We start from the raw sequence: 20,918 nt of genomic DNA, 5'->3' as shown, positions 1-20,918 counted from the left end.
AGTTCAGCAGTGAGCATCAGTGATAAGGTCCTGTCTCCTGGAGCTGGGTCTGTGGCAGAGACTGACAGTAACCAGGCAGACAGACCGCACATGAGGACAGATGATGCAGAAGTGCGCGGAGAGTATGTACTTAACAACAGGATACTGTTCAGCCTTAAAAAGAAAGGAAATTCTGACACATGCTGCGATATAGATCAACCTCAAAGACATTATGCTAAATGAAATAAGCTAGTTACAAAGGGACAAATACTGTATGATTCCACTTATATGAGGTAGCTAGAGTTGTCAGATCCATAGAGACAGAAAATAGCATGGTGGTTGCCAGGGGTAGAGCAGGAGGTGGAAATGGGGAGGTGGTTTTTATTGGGTACAGTTGGGGAAGATGAGACAGTTCTGGAGATGGACGCCACATGGTGATGCTTCCACAACAATGTGAATGTGAGCCTGCTGAACTGTACACTTAAAAATGGTTAAAATGGGCCCCGCTGGTATGGCTCGGCTGTTCAGCATCGACCCATGATCTGGGAGATCACTGTTTGATTCCCGGTCAGGGCACATGCCTGGGTTGTGGGCTTGGGGGCATGCTTGAGGCAGCCGATCAATGACTCCCTCATCATTGATGTTTCTAGCTCTCTTCCCCCCCTTCCTCTCTCTGAAATCAATAAAGACATCGTTTTTTAAAAAATGGTTAAAATGGCAAATTTTATGTTATAGACATATTACCACAAAAAAGTTACATGCTTTTATATATTTTAATAAGTGCACAGAGAGCTGAGAACACAAAATGAGGGCCTGCCTGGTGCCAGGGCCAGGGAGGGCTTCTCTGCGGTTGGGGTATTTAGCTGAGTCCTGAAGAGCGTGTGGGTAGGAGTCAAGCAGGGGAGAGGCTGGAGAGAATCATTCCAGCAGAGGGTACAGCCAGAACAAAGGCTGGGAGGCGGGAGGAAGCCTAAAGCAGTTAGGGATGGAGAAGTGGCTGATGTGGCTGCTGGGCAAGGAGCTGGCCTTTATTGTAAGTACAGGGAAGTTATTGGAGGGACATCTGTTAACCATCTATTAACTGGAATTCCATCTTTAGGACATGCCTTGGCTGCCAGGCAGGAATAGATGTGCAGGGGCCTGGGGTGGGGGTGGAGGGGCCTTGTGTTATCCCCTAGGTGGGAGTTGAAGGCATAGGGATCAGACAGTTCTTGGTTTGAGTCACTTGCCTCCCTGCTGGGTGATGCTAGCCGAATCACCTCACTTCTATGAGCCTAGGTGTTTTTGTCTGCAAAAATGTAACTAACCATACCCATCTCCCAGTGCAAAGATTAAAAGGTGAGGAGGCCACCCATGCTTTGTTCACAGACAGGGGACAGGCAGGGCCTGGGCGCTTCTCTCTCCCTTTGAATCTTCTGGCTGCACACATGGAGGCTTGCAGTATTTGTGAATGGAAATGCTAAGGGGGATCATGCTGAGGGAGCCAAAGAGTGGGGAGGGGTGGAGATGGACAGGAGAGTATCAGCTGAACTCAAGGATTGTCACTTGAGGCAGCCTGTGTCCAAAGGACTGAGGTCTGACGCAGGGGTCAGAAGCCAGGCCACCAGTGTTCAAACATGGCTCTGCCTCTTAACCAGCCATGTGACCTGGAGCAAGTTCCATAACCAGTCTCTGCCTCAGTTTCGTCATCTGTAGAATGTGAGTAATAATAGTACCTGCTTCAAGCGCAGATTACTAGAGAGAAGAGTATATAATTTAGCATACTGCCTGGCAGTTCTGCACGCATGCATGCATACACGTGTGAGTGTGTGTATATAAAACCACATTTAATCCTTGCATTAACTTTGTGAGGTAGATATAGATATTTTAATCCCCTTTTTTAAGATGAGGAAATGAAGTCTCAGAGAGTTTAAGAAACCTGTCCAGGGTCATCCATCTGTTAAGTGGTGTCCTAGTTCATGTGGGCTTCTATAACGAAAACACCATAGACTAGATGTTTTAAACAAATATAAATTTATTTCTCATAGTACTGGAGGCTGGTAAGTCCCAAGATCAAGGCACTGGCAGATTCGGTGTCTGGTGAGGACCCACTTCCCTGGTTGATAGACAGCTGTCTTTTCACATGGCAGAAATGCTGAGGGAGCTCTCTGGGGTCTCTTTTATAAGGGCACTAATCCCACTCTCAAGGATTCCACCCTTATCACCTACTTACTTCCCAAAGCCTCTGCTCCAGATAACACCATATCAGGGACTAGGTGTCAACATATGAATTTGGAGGGGGGCTAGCGCGGAGGCACAAACGATCTGTAGCAAGTGGTAATTCTAAAAACTGACATTTATTGAGTACTTAATACTTGCACTTTATATAAGTTAATTCATAATAAACCTTATTATAACCCCCATTTCACACATGATGAAACTGAGAACACAGAAGTAAAGCAGCTTGTTCAAGGCCACAGAACTAGAGGTACCATAGCCTGGGTTGATTCCCTGCCAGTCTGACTCTTAGAGTGCTCCCTCTTACCCACTAGCCTGTACTGCCTGAAATATAGGTGGCATTCACAGCAAGACTGGACTCTGCAGCCTTGGTGTTCCCTCCAAGTGACCACTACCACCCACATTGATTGGTATTGTGCCTACAGGCCAGGAGCTTGAAATGAGGTTAAATACCAGGGTTAACAGCCAGAAGGAGATGGGATTTGAATCGAGGTCCTAAGGCTACACCCTTTCCTCAGTGGCACCCTCAACCCAAATTCTCAGCCAACCAAGCTCCCATCTCCTAGCACTCCTGACCCTGTCTTTTCCACACAGCACTTACTACCGTCTAACATACTGAATAATAATTTTGTTATTTATGGCTCCTATTTTCTGCCTCCCTCCACTAAAACGCCAGCTCCGCAAGCACAGGGACTTTTGTCTGCCCACTGATGCAGCCCTGTGCTTAGAAGGCTAGACACAAGAGTTTTTCAGCGAGTATGTGGCGAGTGAATGCAGGTGTTGGCTCCTAATTGGTTCTGTATCCAGTTCTCACTGTTTATTCTTAACTCCCACTGTGTGCCTGCTTCTATATGGGGCATTGGGACCTGGAGTTGAGAGGTTTAGCTCCTGCTCCTTGTGGAGCAACAGACCTGAGCACAGATAAGGCACTGGCTCACGCTGGCTGCGCTGTGAGAGGAAGGCTTCCTGCCTGTCTCCTCACCATCACCCCCTGGCCTTTTCAAAATCCCAACCAAGGGAAAGGATTCTGTTGAGCTTTACTTCCTCAAACTTGTCTTAAAAAAGAAGCCAGATTTTTTAAATATTTAATATGCATTTTATTACAATGTTGCATATACTTTTTCAGACGCCAGTGTTCTGTTGTTGTTTCGGCCTGCAGTTACAGTTTGGGCCAGGTGAGGGAGGCCTCTCCATGAGGGCACCAACGGCTGAGCAAGGGCTATTTATGCTCTGGAAACACCATTGAATGCAGATTTGAAGTGAAAAATAGGAGGTTTAGTTCCACAGACTGACCAGCAGATCTGAAAACTGTTGAAATAATGTTCAGATGTTACTAAAAGCCTCTGGTAACTTACCACATGCCCTCCCATGCCCCTCCCTGCCTTATTTTCCGCACAGCCGTTACCATCTTTTCACTTATGTGATTTCCACAGGTAATCAATTCTGAGACATGTTATTCACATTTTAACATCTCTGAAATCAAGGTTCGTTTTATAATTGAATTCATATCATCATTTAATTGGCAACAAATTTTTTCTGAAAGATACATATTAGATTTGGTTTGTTTTTATTTATTATGTATTGTGGTTTGTTTTTATTTATTATTTTATTTTATTTGTGTATTTTATCTGACTAGATTGTAAGCTCTTTCAGGGCAGGAGTTTTGGTCTTGTTCAGTGCTGTCGCCCAGTTGTGGGTTTTTTTGTGGGTTTTTATTTATTTATACTTTTTATTGATTTTTAGAGAGAGGGGGGAGAGAGAGAGACATGGGTTCGAGAGCGAAACATTGATCAGCTGCCTCCTGCACGCCCCCTACTGGGGATTGAGCCTACAACCTTTTGGTGCATGGAATGATGCCCAACCGAGCCATATTGGCCAGGGCTGTCACCCAGTTTTTGAATGGTGCCTGACACATAGTAAGTGCTCAGTAAAATACTTGCAGACTTACTGTGTATGGGTTTTCCAGGGAGCCCAATCTTCTTGGCTTTCCTCACTCCAAGCTCTGTTCGTTAATGCATCCAACAAACCTTTCCTGAGCCCCCTCACGCCCTTCTGCCAGGCCCTGGGCTATGCAGTGAGGGGCATGGGAATAAGTCTTCCTATCTCCCTCCTAGAGCTCCAAGTGTAATGAAGTAGATCCAGGAGGCAAAGCCACTGAGCTGCAGGACTGGGTGACTGTGTGCACCTATGCCAATGGGTTGGGGTGCCATCTCTTTAAGGGGACCTGCACTGACCTCATGTGTCCTGCAGGGCTACATGCAGCCACTGAAGCAGCCAGAGAACTCCTTGCTGTGTGACCCATCACTGGTGGATGAGATTTTTGACCAGATTCCGGAGCTCCTGGAACACCATGAGCAGTTCTTAGAGCAGGTGCGGCACTGCGTGCAGACCTGGCACGCCCAGCAGAAGGTGGGAGACCTGCTCATCCAGTCGGTGAGTGGCCCTGCTTCCTACAATCTCAGGCCCCTCCTAGACAGGGCTGGCTGCTGCTGTGGACCCCTCACCCCACCTCACTCCACTTCACCTGGACACTGATTCTAATCCCAGATATAATCCCAGATCTTGACCAGACACTAACACTGACCCCAGACCCTGGGCTAACCTGAACCTGGACATTGCCCAACCCCAGGGCTTGGCTGGATTCTGGTGTGGACCCTAATCCCAACCAGATACCAACCTGATCCTGGGTCTAACTCAAGTTGCTGGCACTGACTTACCCTAGTCCTGACCCTGAACTAGTGCCGACGCTGCCCCAGACCTCAAAGGGATGCTAGACCTCAGCTCCTACCTCACTAGCTCTTTTCTCCATCAGATATTTCAATAATAATAGCTAACTATTTGGCACTTAATATGTGCTAGGCATTAGTCTAAATACAATATATAGGGTGGGGCAAAAGTAGGTTTACAGTTGTGAGTACGCGAAACATAGAGTTTGATCTTGTGTTATTACTTATTAATTATTGCATTATTTTCCATATGAACAACCATAAACCTGCTCTTGCCCCACCTTGTATATATCAACAACTCTAGAAAGAAGGTGCTGTTATTACCCTGAATTTAAAGTTGATGACTCTGTGGCAAAGAGATAAGATGACCTGATCAAAGTCAGAGTTGGCAAGGGGTGCAGGATTCAGCCCCCAGAAACCTGGTTCTAGAGCTCATGCCCTATCCCACCCTCTATTCCCTGTCACCCTCCCCCTGCAAGCTTTCCAATCCTGCTCCCTGGCATATGTCATCAGTTTGGCTCAAATAAATGCTCATAAAAATAAAAAGATCCTACAATAGAAAACTGGGATCTTTGAAAAGGGATTGGCAACAAAACTCAAAAGGAACTGCAAAAGCAAAACTAGTAAATATTTAGCCAAATGTCTGTAAAACATAACATGCCATTTTCTTTGTTAAATTTAGAATTCATTTATAAGAATTCTATTACATTTGAAAAATTTAAGTTACATTTTGTTACTTTGCCAGAATTCCCAGGAATGCATGATGAAGATGAATAAATTATAGCCAAATGCAAACTAAGTGGTTAGTCAGAGCCACATAATTTCAAAAAGCAAAATTATAAAACTCTTTCCAAAAATTGTACTAGCAAAAAAAAGAACTTATCTGTTTGTGTGGGATGTGGGTGTGTTTTCATGTGTTTGTGATGATGTGGGTGGTCCTTGGGCCTAAGAAAGTCTCAAAAGGTCCCTACTGACCTAAAACCAATGTGATGAAAACCTCGGTCTGGAGGTGATGGGACCCCAGCTTGAGTGCTGATGTCTCCGGCCCATCCCCACCCTCAATGTCACTCAGATCTTGATGCTGACCATGGACTACAAAAGAAGCCCTGGCCCCCAGGGAGAGGTCAGCATAGGGTGCTCTGTCCCAGGATGGGGGACAGTTGGTGAGGACAGTCTTCCTTCCTGAGCTGCTTCAGCCTCTGCCCTGAAGCACACCTGCAGAGCTGGGAAGGGGGGACAAGGCACATGGGCTTGGTGGCTCAGAGGGGGACTAGAAACACCACCATAGGTCACCTACTCCATCCATGGTGCCACTGAAACAGGAACTGGGTTTCCTAACTCCCAGCCAGGGCTTCTGACCAAGAACCCCCACATTTAGCCCAGCTGCCAGCCAGCCAACAGATATTAGCCACCATCTGTGTGCCCTTCCCTGAGCGGGGTGTGACTGGGTGGGAGGGGTGCACCTATCTCCTTGGAAAGGGAAAACTAGTCCTGAGGATCAAGGGAGGCCAGAGACCAGATGTAGTTCCAGGCAGAGCCCTAGTAAGGACAGAATGCTTCCTGGAGGAAGCAGAACTGGAGTTCAGTTCTGCCTGAGGATGGATGAGACTTGGATGGGGCAAGGGCATTCGTAGTGGAGAGAATTACATGAGCAAAGGACAAGCAGCTAGAACAAGTCTGTGTAACTCAGAGGAGAGTGAGGTGGGAGACCTGCCTGGCTGGAGTTGGGATTGGAGACCAAGGGATAGAAATGCACAGTTGGCAACACATCTGATAAAGGGTTAATATCTAAAATATATAAGGAACTCATACAACTTAACAAAAGGAAGACAAACAGTCCAATTAAAAATGGGCAAAGGACCTAAATAGACACTTCCCCAAAGAGGACGTACAGATGGCCAAGAGACATATGAAAAAATGCTCAACATTGTTAATCATCAGAGATGCAAATTAAAACCACAATAAGGTATCGCTTCACACCTGTCAGAATGGTTCCATCAACAAATCAATGAACTGCAAGTGCTGGTAAGGATGTGGGGAAGAGGGCACCCTAGTACACTGCTGGTGGGAATGCAGATGGGTGCAGCCACTATGGAAAACAGTATGGAGGTTCCACAAAAGATTAAAAATTGACCCGCCATTTGACCCAGTGATCCCACTTCTAGGAATATATCCTAAGGAACCCAAAACACCAATCAGGAAGAATATATGCACCCCTATGTTCATAGCAGTTCAATTTACAATAGCTAAGATCTGGAAACAGCCCAAGTGCCCATCAGTAGATGAGTGGACAAAAAAGCTGTGGGACATTTACACCATGGGATACTATGCAGCTATAAAAAAGAAGGATCTCTTATCCTTTGGGACAGCATGGAGGGAACTAGAAAGTCTTATGCTAAGTGAAATAAGCCAGTCAGAGGAAGACAAGTACCACATAATCTCACTTATATGTGGAATATAATAAACAAAATAAATTGATGAGCAAAATGGATCCAGAGACATGGAAGCATGGAACAGACTGAGGAATCTCAGAGGGAAGGCTGGGTGGGGGGAGTGGGTGGGGAGAGATTAATCCAAAAACTGATACGTTTATAAGCATAATTCATGGACACAGACACTGGTCTGGGGAGGGCTTGGAGGTGGGATGGATGTGGGGTGGAGGGGATCAATGGGGGTAAAAAGTGGACATCTGTAATATTTTTAACAATAAAGATAAAGAAACTGTAAATAATTAATTTAATTAAATAAAAGAAAAGAGAGGAAAAAAAAGAAATGCCCAGTCAGAAGTGAGAGAACCTGGTCTGAGCTCACAGGACACATCCAGGTACACGTACAGACATGGCATACACACACATGGATAAGATACACGTGTGTATATCTGTGCATATGCACACACCTTATCACACAGTCACACATGCAACATAACACTGAACGCAAAAGCACGTGCCTTACCTTGAGGGTTCCCAACCTGTGTCTCCACCTACAGTTCTCCAAGGATGTCCTGGTCAACATCTATTCTGCCTACATTGATAACTTTCTCAATGCCAAGGATGCCGTGCGTGTGGCTAAGGAGGCGAGGCCTGCCTTTCTCAAGTTCCTAGAGGTACTGTTGGCCAGGGCTGAGGGGATGGAAGCCACCCTCACCTTGGGCCAGCTTTGGGGACCCCAGGAGCTCCCAGCCTGGGCACCACAGCCCTCGCCAGTGGGTCAACTCGGGCTGAACTAGAGGGGCTTTCTGGGGGCCAGTCCCTGGGCAGTCTCTTCTTTGCATGTCCTACCTCCCACGGCTGCCCAACCGCCCTGTTTGGGATTTCAGCAAAGCATGCGTGAGAACAAGGAGAAGCAGGCGCTGTCAGATCTCATGATCAAGCCCGTGCAGCGGATCCCACGCTATGAGCTTCTGGTGAAGGTGGGTAAGGCCTGGAGGCATGTGGGGATGCAGGGGGCTCTGAGGCTGGGTCCCCAGGGGTTAGGTAGGAAAGGAAGTCCTCTATGACATCTACCCATCGTCCCTCCCTCCTGCTTCAGAGTCAGCGTGGGGCACCAGGGCCCAGCAGGGCAGCTAAACAGACAGATCTGGTTCCCATTCCCATCCCAGGACCTCCTGAAGCACACCCCTGAGGACCACCCGGACCATCCGCTCCTGCTGGACGCACAGCGGAACATCAAGGAGGTGGCTGAACGCATCAACAAGGGCGTGCGGAGTGCCGAGGAGGCAGAACGGCACGCCCGTGTGCTGCAGGAGATCGAGGCTCACATCGAGGGCATGGAGGATGTACGTGCCGCCCTGCCCATGCCTGTGTCCATCCATGGTCACCTGGAATTGTGGCCGTGTCCACTTCCACAGTGGTGTCCACCCTTCTTCTTCCACATCTTTCTCTGGCCAAGTGTCTGCGGCCTGACTGTGTCAGGAGGGTGGATGGGATGTTGCTTCCACCGCCGGGCCCATAGAGTGGGGCCAAGGGGTTGCCCGGGGTCTGGGGAGGGGGTGGGGATTAACAATTGGCCTGCAAGACACCTTGTACCTCCTGCCCCACAGCTCCAGGCCCCTATGCGGCGGTTCCTGAGGCAGGAGATGGTCATTGAAGTGGTAAGAAGTGTCCTGTTGCCTGCCTGCTTGTCCCACCCCGACACCGACTTTGTTCACACTTCTCATATCCGCTGCCCATGGCTCTCCCTGCTCTTCCACCCCAACAGGAGCCCTGGGTCCATCCCAACTCTGCCTTGTGCCTCTGGGCAGCTGGGAGAGAGTCCTCCCCCCTCCCTGGGCCTGGCTGTCCCCTTGGGCACTGTGGGCAGGAGGGTGGGCCTCTGGGCCTGAATCCTGCCTCGGGCCCCACAGAAGGCGGTCGGCGGCAAGAAGGACCGGTCCCTCTTCCTGTTCACGGACCTCATCATCTGCACTACCCTGAAGCGCAAGTCAGGTTCCCTGCGGCGCAGCTCCATGAGCCTGTGAGTGGCTGGGTGGAGTGGGGGGGCTTGGAAAGTGGGGAGCAATTGTCCCCACTGGGCCCCACTCCCCTGCCCTGACCAGAGCACCCCTTGGCTCCCCACAGGTACACTGCAGCCAGCGTCATTGACACAGCCAGCAAATACAAGCTGCTGTGGAAGCTGCCGCTGGAAGATGCAGACATCATCAAAGGTGGGCTACCTCATGTCTGCCTGGGGTTCTGGGTGTTGGGGTCTTCCTTTGAGAAGCCCTCCTGGTGGGTTTGAGCTATGGCCAGGCTGGCTACCTATCCATCTGCCTTTCTGCTTTGGGTCCTCACTTTCCCATCCAGTATAAGGGGGCTGGCACACGAGATCCAGTTGGCATCTGCAGAGCCAGACCAGGACCTGTCCACGAAGACCACCTTCTGACTGGGCAGGGACCTAACCTAGGCTGGCAGGTGGGGCTGGGGTGGTACATGGAGCCACAGACATACTGTTATTAGCCATTGATTCTGCACAAACTCATTTAAGCGCCTCATATTAGATGGTGGGGCACGGCTCTGGTCCAGCATCTCTCTGCCTGTTCCTCTCACTGCTCTCAGCTTTCTCTGCTTCCTCATAACTCCCGTGATCCTTCATGCCCTTCTCTGTATCAGCCTTTCTTCCTCAGTTCTGGGCCTAGTTGCTCCAGGACCCACAGTTCATCTTATTCAGTGGGGTGGTTGGTGTAGAATGGTGGTGTGGGTACCTCTGAGCTATCAGGCAGTTCAGGCTCAGCCTCTGTCCCCAAGCTTACCTGGGGTGGTCTCCAAGGTGAGGAAGGGGCTCGCTCTGCCCCTAGGTGAACCCAGGCCTGCCCCACATAGGCCCCAATGTAGGAATCCAAGTTGATTATTGGCTCAATTCATTTCTTCTCACTAGAGAACAGGCCAGCCGATAAAATGACTATCTTTAGGTGTCCAGCCCTGGTCCAATCAGCTATGGCCACGCATGGGGCAGGGTCATGTGGAAGAAAACATAGCTGCCCAGGCTGTGAGAGCTATGGGGAAGTTTCCCTCAGAAGGAGAAGATGTCCCCAGCCCTGGCTTGTCTAGTACACTCCACCGCTGTCTACGCTGCCCATTTATGTGCACCCCCAGCCAGGCAGTGCGGTACATGGGGGATGCTGAGCTGGCCTCTGGGGCCAGCTACTTGGCAATGGTCAGGTACAGTATAGGACCAGGGAAATCCAGGACATCAGCTCATTGCTCCCTCCTTTGTGGAGGAACTGAGTCCTGTAGTCAGCAAATTGGACTGCCCGAGGCTCTGCCTGCCCGACGCTGCGAGGGAGGCTGCACCACTGCAGCAGGCCAGTTTGTCAGCTGGTGCCTGCATAATCTGCAGAGGCGCCTGCTGTTTATTCTTTGTGCTCTTCCAGGGGGTTCTCCAGGGGCCCAACATCCTGTGCTGTGTAGCTCTGACTTAGGCCCAGCCCCCTGCTCTCAGGCCTGGGGTTTTTCTTCCTGCTGCCCGCTAACTGTTCCTGGGCACTTGGGATTTACGAGCTGTTTGTCAGACCACTTCTCACACCCAGCTGCAAGTTGTGTGATGAAGGGAGGAGTGTTTGCCCAAACTTGACCTTGTTTGTTTCTGAATCTGTCCATGGCCTTCCTCTATCCCCACCAGGGGCATCCCAAGCCACCAATCGAGAGAGCATCCAGAAGGCCATCAGCCGCCTAGACGAGGACTTGACTACCCTGGGCCAGATGAGCAAGCTCTCTGAGAGCCTTGGCTTCCCCCACCAGGTCTGTGTCCTCTGCCTGAGGCTGCCCCCAGTTGCTGGTGGGGGTTCCCTGATCCTGTCTGAAAGAGAGGACATCCCTGTCACTTATCTAAGGGGGAAAACATAGCCTAACCCCATCGGAGGGAAGCTATGTGTTCCAAGCCTGAGGGTAGAGACACAGTTCCATCCCCAGCTGAGGGAGGAGAGAGGGCCCGTCCTGTCTGTGGGGGAATCCAGACTTCCTCTTGGTCTAAGAGGAGAGACAGAGTCCCATTTTCTGTGTGAGGAGAGAGGCCGGTCCCTACCCTCATCCCCAGGGCAGGAGCAGGCTGTGGGGAGATGTTAGGGCCTGAGGCCTGGGCCTTCCTCCCCACAGAGCCTGGACGATGCACTTCGGGACCTCTCGGCCGCCATGCACCGGGACCTGTCAGAGAAGCAGGCGCTGTGCTATGCACTGTCCTTCCCCCCAACCAAGCTAGAGCTGTGTACCACGAGGCCTGAGGGCACTGACTCCTTCATCTTTGAGTTCCCCCACCCTGATGCCCGCCTTGGCTTTGAGCAGGCCTTCGATGAGGCCAAGAGGAAGCTGGGTAAGCCAGGGCCCATGCTGGCACCTCCTCCCAGAACTTCTGGGCAGTGGGCAGTGGGCAGCATCTCGGCTGTCTAAGACATTGGGAGCCAGAAATTTCAGGACTCCCATGCCCTGTGCTCCAATCCCTGCTGATAGACTCCTGCAGTAAAACATAGGGCTTCCCCAGGGCCTCCTGGCAGGGAGGGGATCCCATGGATAGAGGGTCAGCTTAAGTCTGGGGCCCCATTGTGGGAATGGATGGCAGGAACCCCTCATCTCTACACACACACTTGGAGGAAGCCTGGATCAGGGAAAGCTGTTGATCAAGGTCCATGGCTTAGATGATTTTTAGAGGCCTCTTGGTCTACTTCCCACATCGTACAGATAGGAACTTAAGGCCAGGGACAAGCAGGGCACAGTTTACAACCTTCTTCTCCCTCAAGAGACCCTGAGGGGCAGGGGAGGAAGGGAAATGGGCAAGGTCAGGAACCAGGATGAGGTGGATGCTAAGCAATGCCTGTCCATCTCCACTGTAGCATCCAGCAAGAGCTGTCTAGACCCTGAGTTCCTGAAGGCCATCCCCATCATGAAAACACGCAGTGGCATGCAGGTGTGTGTGTATGTACCTGGGTCACGTGGGTGCACATATTCAACACCAGCATTGTTCATATGTTTCTGTTTTGTGTATGTTACATACATGTCTTAACTATTGCAACTGCTCCCTATATCTGTGAGTATACAGCTCTCTCTGCACACACATGTGGACACGCATATGGCTATGTTCATACATGTCTATGTGCATGTGAACAAAGGCTGTACAGTTGGAAGGTGTCTAACTTATGTGCTTGTATGAGTGCATACATATGTACAAAAGTTATCATTTTCACATTTGTTACGTGCATATACATTACATATTCAGGGCATAGTGCTCACTTCGGTAACACATATACTAAAATTGGAACATATTCGGGTGTATATCTGTGTGCATGAATGAATGGATACCTGTATCACAGGTGTGTGTGCATTTGATGTGTAAAGAGTATCATGTGTGCTGTACATGTACACACATGCAGAGGGGTGTGCTGGGAATCTGTACACAACCACATGGTCCTGCCTCCCCTGTCCCCCTGGTGGGGAGTTGTAGCGATTCCTCCATTCTCCTTCCCCTGTCCATTGGTGCCTTTTGCAGTTCTCGTGTGCAGCCCCAACCCTGAGCAGTTGCCCAGAGCCCTCACCAGAGGTATGGGTGTGCAACAGTGACGGCTACGTGGGCCAGGTGTGCCTGCTGAGCCTGCACGCTGAGCCTGATGTGGAGGCCTGCATCGCTGTCTGCTCTGCTCGCATCCTCTGCATTGGGGCGGTGCCAGGCCTGCAGCCCCGCAGCCAACGGTAAGGCTCCTCAGTAGGCAGGGCTGCTGGACTGAGTCCTGCCTTCTACACACCCTAGTGGTTGTGGTTGTGGGTGTATCCATAGGATGTAGGTGGGGCCTGGAGGATGTGTCCATGGTGTGGGGCCTGGTAGGTTTGCCAGGGAGTGGGGCTGAGCCTGGGCTCCTAGGGGCTCTCATCCCCACCCCTTGGTCTCCCAGGGAGCGGCCTTCATCGCTGAGGACCCCCCAGGAGTCAGCACCAGAGCCTGCTGGGCCAGAACTGGAAGTCGAGGCCACAGACGAGGAAGCAGGGATTCTGGCAGAGTCAGGGCCCCAACCCTGCCTACACATCTCCATTGCTGGATCAGGCCTCGAGATGGCACCAGGCCCCACCGAGGGTGATCCCCGCCCGGAATTGGTGCCCTTTGACAGTGACTCGGACGATGAGTCTTCACCCAGCCCCTCCGGGACCCTGCAGAGCCAGGCCAGCCGGTCCACCATCTCCTCTAGCTTTGGCAGTGAGTACCCAGCTTGGGGCTGTCAGGCAGGGTGGACTGCCCAGAGGAGGGGGTAGCCCCAGGGTGAGGAGGGACCCATGTAAGCAAAGGCATGGAATCAAGTCTCAGGATGTCAGCACACAGAGCAGTGGGGGCCAGCAAGGTGGGTAGGGGCTATGACACTAAGGACCCAGGGGGCAATGGGACAATCAGACCAGATCCTAGAATGACTGATGAGTTAAAGAAGATGGAGTAGGTTGTGGAGTGGCTGATCCCTTTGTCCGTGGTATGGTGGCAGATTGGAGGGGGCTAGGCTAGGACTAGGAGCCTGTAGCACTAAGCTGTCAGTGAGCAGGGTAACGAGGCCTGAGCTGATGCAGAGGCCTTGGGGTTGGGGAGAACAGCTGTGGAAGGTCCTCTGGAGGGACACTGCCAAGAGGGATGAATTGAGGGGAGATTGAGGCCTAGAAAGATACCAAGGCTCAGGCCTGAAGAGGGGAATGGAAATAGAGACCTTTGTCTCCCTCAGATGAGGAGACCCCAAGCTCCAAGGAGGCCACGGCAGAGACAACCAGTTCAGAGGAAGAGCAGGAACCTGGCTTCCTGCCACTCTCTGGCTCCTTCGGGCCTGGCGGACCCTGTGGCACCAGCCCAATGGATGGGCGAGCCCTTCGCCGCTCCAGCCGTGGCTCCTTCACCCGGGGCAGCCTCGAGGACCTGCTGAGTGTTGACCCTGAGGCCTATCAGAGCTCCGTGTGGCTGGGCACTGAGGATGGCTGGTAGGGACACAGAAGGAGCTGGGGTCACAGTGCCAGAACCCCAAGCTCTGAGCTTTGGGAATCATAAGGTTTCCTAAAGCAGGAGGGCTTTGGGTCAAACCTCAGGGCTGCCAGTGGGTCTGAAGCCCACAGGGAGGCTGCGGGATCAGTATCTTGGGCAGGCACCTGCCATGGAGGAGATGGTGGTGGAGATTAAGAGGTAGAGGGATGACTCCAGGCACTGATGTGCCCAAGCACTTGTCACAAGTGTGCACCCTGATCCACAGTGTCCACGTGTACCAGTCCTCCGACAGCATCCGTGATCGAAGGAACAGCATGAAGCTCCAGCACGCAGCCTCTGTGACCTGCATCCTGTAAGGTCCCTGGGTGGCCCTTCCTGTCCTAACCCCATCAGCTGCACATGCACACTTCCTTCTGTTCACCTGGGTCCTCCTGCTCTACAGGCCCTTCCTTTCTTTGGAGGCTGGAGGCCAGAGGCTTGGCCTGAGGCTAGCTGTGCCTCTCACACACTGTGTGACCCTGGACAAGTAACTACCCTTCCATAGACTCAGGCTTTCTCACCTGGAGAGGTGGTCTGTTGGGAACCATAGCCATTTTATCTGTGATTTCCTTGGCCCCAGGTGACCTACTTTGGTCTCCTGAAGCCCGACTCCTCCTTTCCCCTGCCTAGGTATCTGAGTAACCAGGTGTTTGTGTCTCTGGCTAATGGGGAACTAGTGGTCTACCAAAGAGAAGCAGGTGAGTTCCCAGCCCTCCCCCAACCCCCTGGAGCCCCTTGCTGGTGTTGGAGCTCTCTCCCGAGAGAGGCTGAGGCCTTAGGGACGTGAGTCTAGAACTATGGCTTTGGGCAGCTCCCAGGCCCTCTTTGGGCCTTGGTGTCCTCATTTTTAAATGGGGTTGTTAGCACCTCATTTCAGGAGAGGGTGAGGCTCAAATGCAATACTGAACTGAATTTGCTGTTTTCTATACCTCACTCCCACTCCAGGTCGTTTCTGGGACCCCCAGAACTTCAAATCTGTGACCTTGGGAGCTCAGGGGAGCCCCATCACCAAGATGGTGTCTGTGGGTGGGCGGCTATGGTGTGGCTGCCAGAACCGAGTCCTGGTCCTCAACCCTGATACTCTGCAGCTAGAGGTAGCGATGGGGGTGGATGTGTGGGGGAAATGGACTAGGGTGAGCCTAGGCCTATGAGAGAGGGAGATGAGACTTGGGGTGGGGGGTGTAAAAAAGTATCCAGGTGTCCAGGGAGGGGCCAATGATTGCTCTTAAAACCCTTCAAGCTTTGAAATTCTCTGATCATTAAATCACTCAAATTTCATGGGGGAAGAGCACCTCCTTTTTAATTCCTGAGGATTAAGTGGGGAGGCTCGGGTGAAAGCTTGGATAGATTAATTACCCAGACCAAGGAGCAAGGCTGCTTTTGCTGTCGGTCCGGGTGGGCTTTCTGGAGATTTAGTGTGGGTTATAAGGGGGGAGGGATGGGTACTGGTGGTGAAGCACAGTCAGGGAGGAGCCAGGGAAGGCAGGCCTGCCAGTCACCCATGTGCTCTCTAACCCTCTCCCTCCCCAGCACACATTCTGCGTGGGGCAGGATTCCAGCCGCAGCGTGGCTTGCATGGTGGACTCCAGCCTGGGTGTGTGGGTGACTTTGAAAGGTAGTGCCCACGTGTGTCTCTACCATCCAGACACCTTTGAGCAGCTGGCGGAGGTAGACGTCACACCTCCTGTGCACAGGATGCTGGCAGGTAGTGACCTCAGTCTACCACTGTCACTTCCCTCGGAGACTTTTTGCCCCATCACTGAGGCTGAGCCAGGGCCAGGACCGAGACTCAGCTCTGGTGTGTCTCCCATCCCAGGCTCAGACGCCATCATCCGGCAGCACAAGGCTGCCTGCCTGAGGATCACAGCGCTGCTGGTGTGTGAGGAGCTGCTGTGGGTGGGCACCAGCGCCGGGGTCGTGCTCACCATGCCCACCTCGCCCAGCACTGTCAGCTGCCCGCGAGCACCCCTCAGCCCTGCTGGCCTAGGCCAGGGACACACCGGCCATGTCCGTTTCCTGGCTGCTGTCCAGCTACCAGATGGCTTTAACCTTCTCTGCTCAACCCCCCCACCTCCACCGGACACAGGTGCGTCTGTGTGGACTGCCCCACCGCAGGGGTCCTGGACTTTGGGTTTAGGACTTCCCGCTGTCCTGCCAGAAGAGGTTTAAGAGGAAGGAACAGTGTAATACAGAGCTAGAAGTGGCATCTATTACAGGAAGTGGGCTATAGAAACCCCAAAATAAAATCTAATAGGATATGGGGTGTGTGTGTGTGTGTGTGTGTGTGTGTGTGTGTGTGTGTGTGTAAAATTCTGTCCAGAGAGGTGTCATGGGAGACAGGGAGTGAACTATAAGCTAAGAATTAGAATATGGCACTGCAGGCAGAGATCTATACAACAGGAAATAAAACGACTAGGAATGATAAGTGTTTAGGGCAGGAAGTGATGTGCAGAGCAGGAAATAGAAGCAACATAAGAGTGGCAGCTAGGACAGGAAATGGACTGTGAAAATTGGAAAGTGAAACATAATGGGAAATTATGTCATCAAGGAGGCAATATTTAGCAAAATCTTGCCTTGGCAGGGCAGGAAACTGTATTCCCACGAGGAAGTGGCTGTAGGAATCAGGAACAGGGCAGCCTCGGTTGGGAGCTGTCTGGGTGCGGAGAAGACCTAAGCTGCCTAACTGGGAAGGGGCCATTGGAAGCAGGAAACGAGCATGAGGAAGCCAGTGTGTGTGCAGTGATCAAGAGAGACAGCAAGTGTGCGGCCCTGGGAAGTTAGGTCACTCCTGCCTGGAAAGTACAGGCAGGAGGTAGGAAGTTGTCCAACTGCCAGGAAGTGGGCATTTCTTTCCAAATAGTAAGTTCTTGGCTAACAGGAAGTGGGATCCCCCACAGCAAGTGTGTATGTCTGTCTTCCTATCTTCTGGGGTACGGAGCGTAGGCCCAGACGGGGCGGTGCAGCCACCGGTCGCCCCAGGCGAACAGATCTTTTCCCTTCTCCCCCCAGGCCCCGAGAAGCTGCCATCACTGGAGCACCGGGACTCCCCTCGGCACCGAGGACCCACCTCAGCCAGGCCTAAAATGCTGGTTATCAGTGGAGGTGACGGCTATGAGGACTTCAGACTCAGCAGTGGGGGGGGCAGCAGCAGCGAGACCGTGGGCCGTGACGACAGCACAAACCACCTCCTCCTGTGGAGGGTGTGACCCTGTCCGTAGGCTAAGGACTTGGCCGCCCACCTGCCCTCAGCCTGCTTGCCTCTTCCTAACCCACACGCAGACTCTGCCCAGGAGTGTCCGGCCAGGGCGCACCCATGCCTACATGGGCTCCTCCCGTCTCCGTGGAAGCGTTCTGATGGAACACCTGCTGGCCAGCGGGCCAACACCTTTCCTGACCCTCTGGCTGCTCCTGTGCTCCCAGTCATGATGGGGCTGGGCGGGGGACATGAGGGCTACCTAGGACCTCTGTCCCTGGAGCTTCTACCAAAGACATGGCAAGGCCTGGACCCCACAGGGCTGGGGAGGGCCATGTGCAATATTTGGAGGGTTTTCTGGGGGCAGCGGGAGGGCTGGGGAATGGAATCCTTTCCCATGTACAGTATTTATGTTTCTTTTTAGATGTGTACCTTCCCAAGCACTTATTTATGCAATGACCTAGGGCAGGGAGTGATTAGAGGAAATGACAGAAGGAAAAAAACCCTATTCCTGCCCTGGGGGGCCACCCAGGACCCTAACCAAGCCTTCCTGGAGGGACCAATCCCCCCTTATTACATACATGCACATGCTCACACACATACACACACACACACTGCATGTTCAGGGCACTAAAACACTGCCTCTTAACACACTTTCCACAGCCTCATCCTGATTGGGCCACCCTGCAGTATCCAGAACCAAGGACCAAGTCCCCTCAGTCATCCAGAACAAGGTGACAACTAGGAGGACAGTGACTCCCATCTGGGAGGCCTCCCCAGGCCTTGGCATTTCCTAGTTTATTGGCAGTGCCTTTAGTGGTTTTCAACCTCGGGAACACTGATGGGGCCTTGGACAGGGCTCTCTCCTGGCCTGAGCAGGGAAGAGAAAAGGGCCCTTGCTCTCCTCACAGTCACCCCCCAGCCCCTGTGTCTCATGCACTGGCACATACGGTCACCTTAGGAGGGTGGACCTAGGAGCCCCCTCACTCTGACCACTGAATTTCTCTCTTCACACCCCTCCTGCCAGGGGCAGCCCCTCTAGGAAGGATGCCCAAAATCAAGGGGCTGGACATGGCCATTTCAACTGGGAATCACTCGAGGGCAGCCTCTCCCCTGCCCCTGGACTACAGGAGCCAGTCTGAGCTCCAGCCCCCTTGCTTCTTCAGCTACTGCTCCAAAGGTCTGGTTTCAGATGGGGTTTGTTTGGTTCTGTTTTTGTTTGGGGTGAGTGGGTCATTGCGGTCTTAGATTATGTTTCTCTTGCTACCAAACAGTCATGTATTAACTTTCTTTGGATGATGAATTTTAAAGTCAATAAATAGAAACATCAAGTGACTTTTCCCCATCGGTAGCCCAAGTGGCCTAAGGGTTCCCCAGCTGCATGGGCTCCCCGACACCCACTCACTTGCGCAGAAGGGAGGCCTCAGAGACCCTCCAAGTGCTGGGATGGCAAGGCTGCCACTGACTTGCTGTGTTATCCTGGGCAGGTCACTGCCTGTCAGGGCTGCAGTTTCCTCATCAGGAAAACAAGGAATGTGCTAGACCACTGCTTTGTAACCAGAGCTACATGTTAGAATCCTTTAGATTCATGAGTAAATATAAAGCATGACATAAATTATATGTCCATGTAAATACACGTTCCCAGGCTCCCCTCAGCTCCTGAGTCAGTGGATCTGAGATGGGGCTTGGGAGTCTGAAGCTGACACACACTGCAAGTAAAAAACTAGTCAGCTAGTGAGTCTGTCTATCCCTCCTCCAGGAGACCTCAGCAAAGCCTCATTTGAGGCTGGGGAATCTGACAGAGGCCAGGGTGAGTTCAGGCTTTGGAGCTGGGGTAGAATCCAAGTCTGTCTGATTTCTGGTCCAAAGAAGTGTGTCATTAAGTCAGACAAAAGAATGCAAAGGCCAACAGCATGGGGCAGGTCTGTCGGGTCAGAGCTATTACCACCAGGACCTACCCGTTAGACTCAAGACAGTGACCACTGGAAAAGGACAGGTCATGCCTCTGCTCTGCTAAACATGCACTTGAACATTTTCCAACCTCAACCATTAACACTTTACAAAAATTTCTGGTAGAGGGGAAGTGCAGGCTCATGCTTTGCAAACTGGTGTACACTTCAGTCACTCATGAGGTATCTGGCTCATGTTCCTCAGACTGGTACCTCTGAGGACAGGAGAGAGGACCAAAAGCCATCTCTTCTCCAAAGGGGTTCTCCAAGTGTCCCTTGAGCTAGGGACAGAGGGCATGGTTTAGGTGGACATTTTCCTCGTGGGGAAGATGGGGCAAAGAGAAGTGCAGGGATTTACCTGAGGTCACACAACAAGGCAGTATTGAGGCCAGGTGCAGGTATAGAGAGTCCAGGCAGGAAGGTTTCCTGTGGTCAGAAAAGTAAGAAAGTGACCCTTAGAATTCAGGAAGCACAGGGCTAGGAGCCCTGGTACACACCTCAAATCAGGGCCATTAGTCTGTAGGTCCAGAGGGCTTGGCAAAAGGAGCGGCAAATATGGCTAAGGCCTGGCTTAGGCCTGGGTGGAACCTGGGAAGAAGATGGGGACCAAGGGGTCTTAAGCCTCAGCTCTGGCCTCCCATCACTGTGTGACCCTAGGCAGGTGTCGGTCCTCTCTGGACATGGGTGACCTCTGAGAGCCCTTCACATCTTTCGCATGCCTGCCAAGTACCAAGTCTTTCTTTTGTCTTCATAGACCTTAAGCCGCAGGCCAGATTGCAGGAAGCGCAAGGGGAAGTGCTATTTTGGGCCCATTATGGCTGATGAGGAGTCCTGCCTGGCGAACGCAAGCTGGGTCAGAGGTAGACCGCAGGGCTGAACTGTGGAGGAAGACAGCAAGCAGGAATAAATGGGGACAGAGCCCAGGTGCCAGGTTGTGGGGAGGACACGGGGCAAACATTGAGGGTGTAGGAGGAGAGGGAACAGCCCTGGTGTTTGAGCCCAGTGCCTGGAAGAAGCAGGTGACCCCAACATGGGGTGTGAGTAGATCCTCACAACATCCTGGGTAGGTGAGCTTGCACTCAGGTAAAGCCACTTGCTTAAGGCCACATAGCCTAGCAGTGGCAGAACTGGGACTTGACCCCTATCTGTGTTACATAGAAGCCCAACCCCAGTGGGATTCCAGACCCAAGCCAGTATCTGGACCTAAATGCGACTGAACCTAACCCTAAGACCCAGTCAGCCCCAGCTCAGTTTCTGCCCTGCTCTAGGCTGAGCCCCGCCCTTGCCTCCTAGGCCCGGTTCCTCCTAAAACCAAGCTCACTCTCCCCCTGGAGCTAAGGCACAAACATAAGAGGGCAGCCTACCTTCTAAGCGGGCCAGCTGGGGGTTAGCCAGGCACAGAGG

General features: G+C 52.1%; 1 protein-coding gene across 1 annotated transcript in view; it reads left to right on the top strand.

Annotated features, from left to right (window-relative positions):
- ARHGEF17 (Rho guanine nucleotide exchange factor 17) overlaps window positions 1–18,897 on the top strand; it is a 58,149-nt gene extending 39,252 nt beyond the window's left edge. Inside the window, exons 3-21 of the mRNA XM_081155707.1 lie at window positions 4,447–4,629; window positions 7,909–8,025; window positions 8,239–8,331; window positions 8,521–8,697; window positions 8,962–9,012; window positions 9,265–9,374; window positions 9,479–9,564; window positions 11,019–11,137; window positions 11,492–11,705; window positions 12,223–12,296; window positions 12,876–13,075; window positions 13,276–13,574; window positions 14,083–14,332; window positions 14,599–14,685; window positions 15,003–15,070; window positions 15,318–15,466; window positions 15,903–16,077; window positions 16,189–16,458; window positions 17,382–18,897. Of these exons, the coding sequence (XP_081011833.1) occupies window positions 4,447–4,629; window positions 7,909–8,025; window positions 8,239–8,331; window positions 8,521–8,697; window positions 8,962–9,012; window positions 9,265–9,374; window positions 9,479–9,564; window positions 11,019–11,137; window positions 11,492–11,705; window positions 12,223–12,296; window positions 12,876–13,075; window positions 13,276–13,574; window positions 14,083–14,332; window positions 14,599–14,685; window positions 15,003–15,070; window positions 15,318–15,466; window positions 15,903–16,077; window positions 16,189–16,458; window positions 17,382–17,578 (2,919 nt within the window). The 3' untranslated portion in view covers window positions 17,579–18,897. The remainder of the gene's footprint in view (window positions 1–4,446; window positions 4,630–7,908; window positions 8,026–8,238; window positions 8,332–8,520; window positions 8,698–8,961; window positions 9,013–9,264; window positions 9,375–9,478; window positions 9,565–11,018; window positions 11,138–11,491; window positions 11,706–12,222; window positions 12,297–12,875; window positions 13,076–13,275; window positions 13,575–14,082; window positions 14,333–14,598; window positions 14,686–15,002; window positions 15,071–15,317; window positions 15,467–15,902; window positions 16,078–16,188; window positions 16,459–17,381) is intronic.
- The last annotated feature ends 2,021 nt before the right edge of the window (window positions 18,898–20,918 follow it).

Source organism: Miniopterus schreibersii, assembly GCF_964146895.1.
Source record: "Miniopterus schreibersii genome assembly, chromosome: 12".
NCBI lineage: Eukaryota > Metazoa > Chordata > Mammalia > Chiroptera > Miniopteridae > Miniopterus > Miniopterus schreibersii.
The sequence above is the reverse complement of the archived record's forward strand: the minus strand, read 5'-3'. Positions and strand labels throughout refer to the sequence as shown.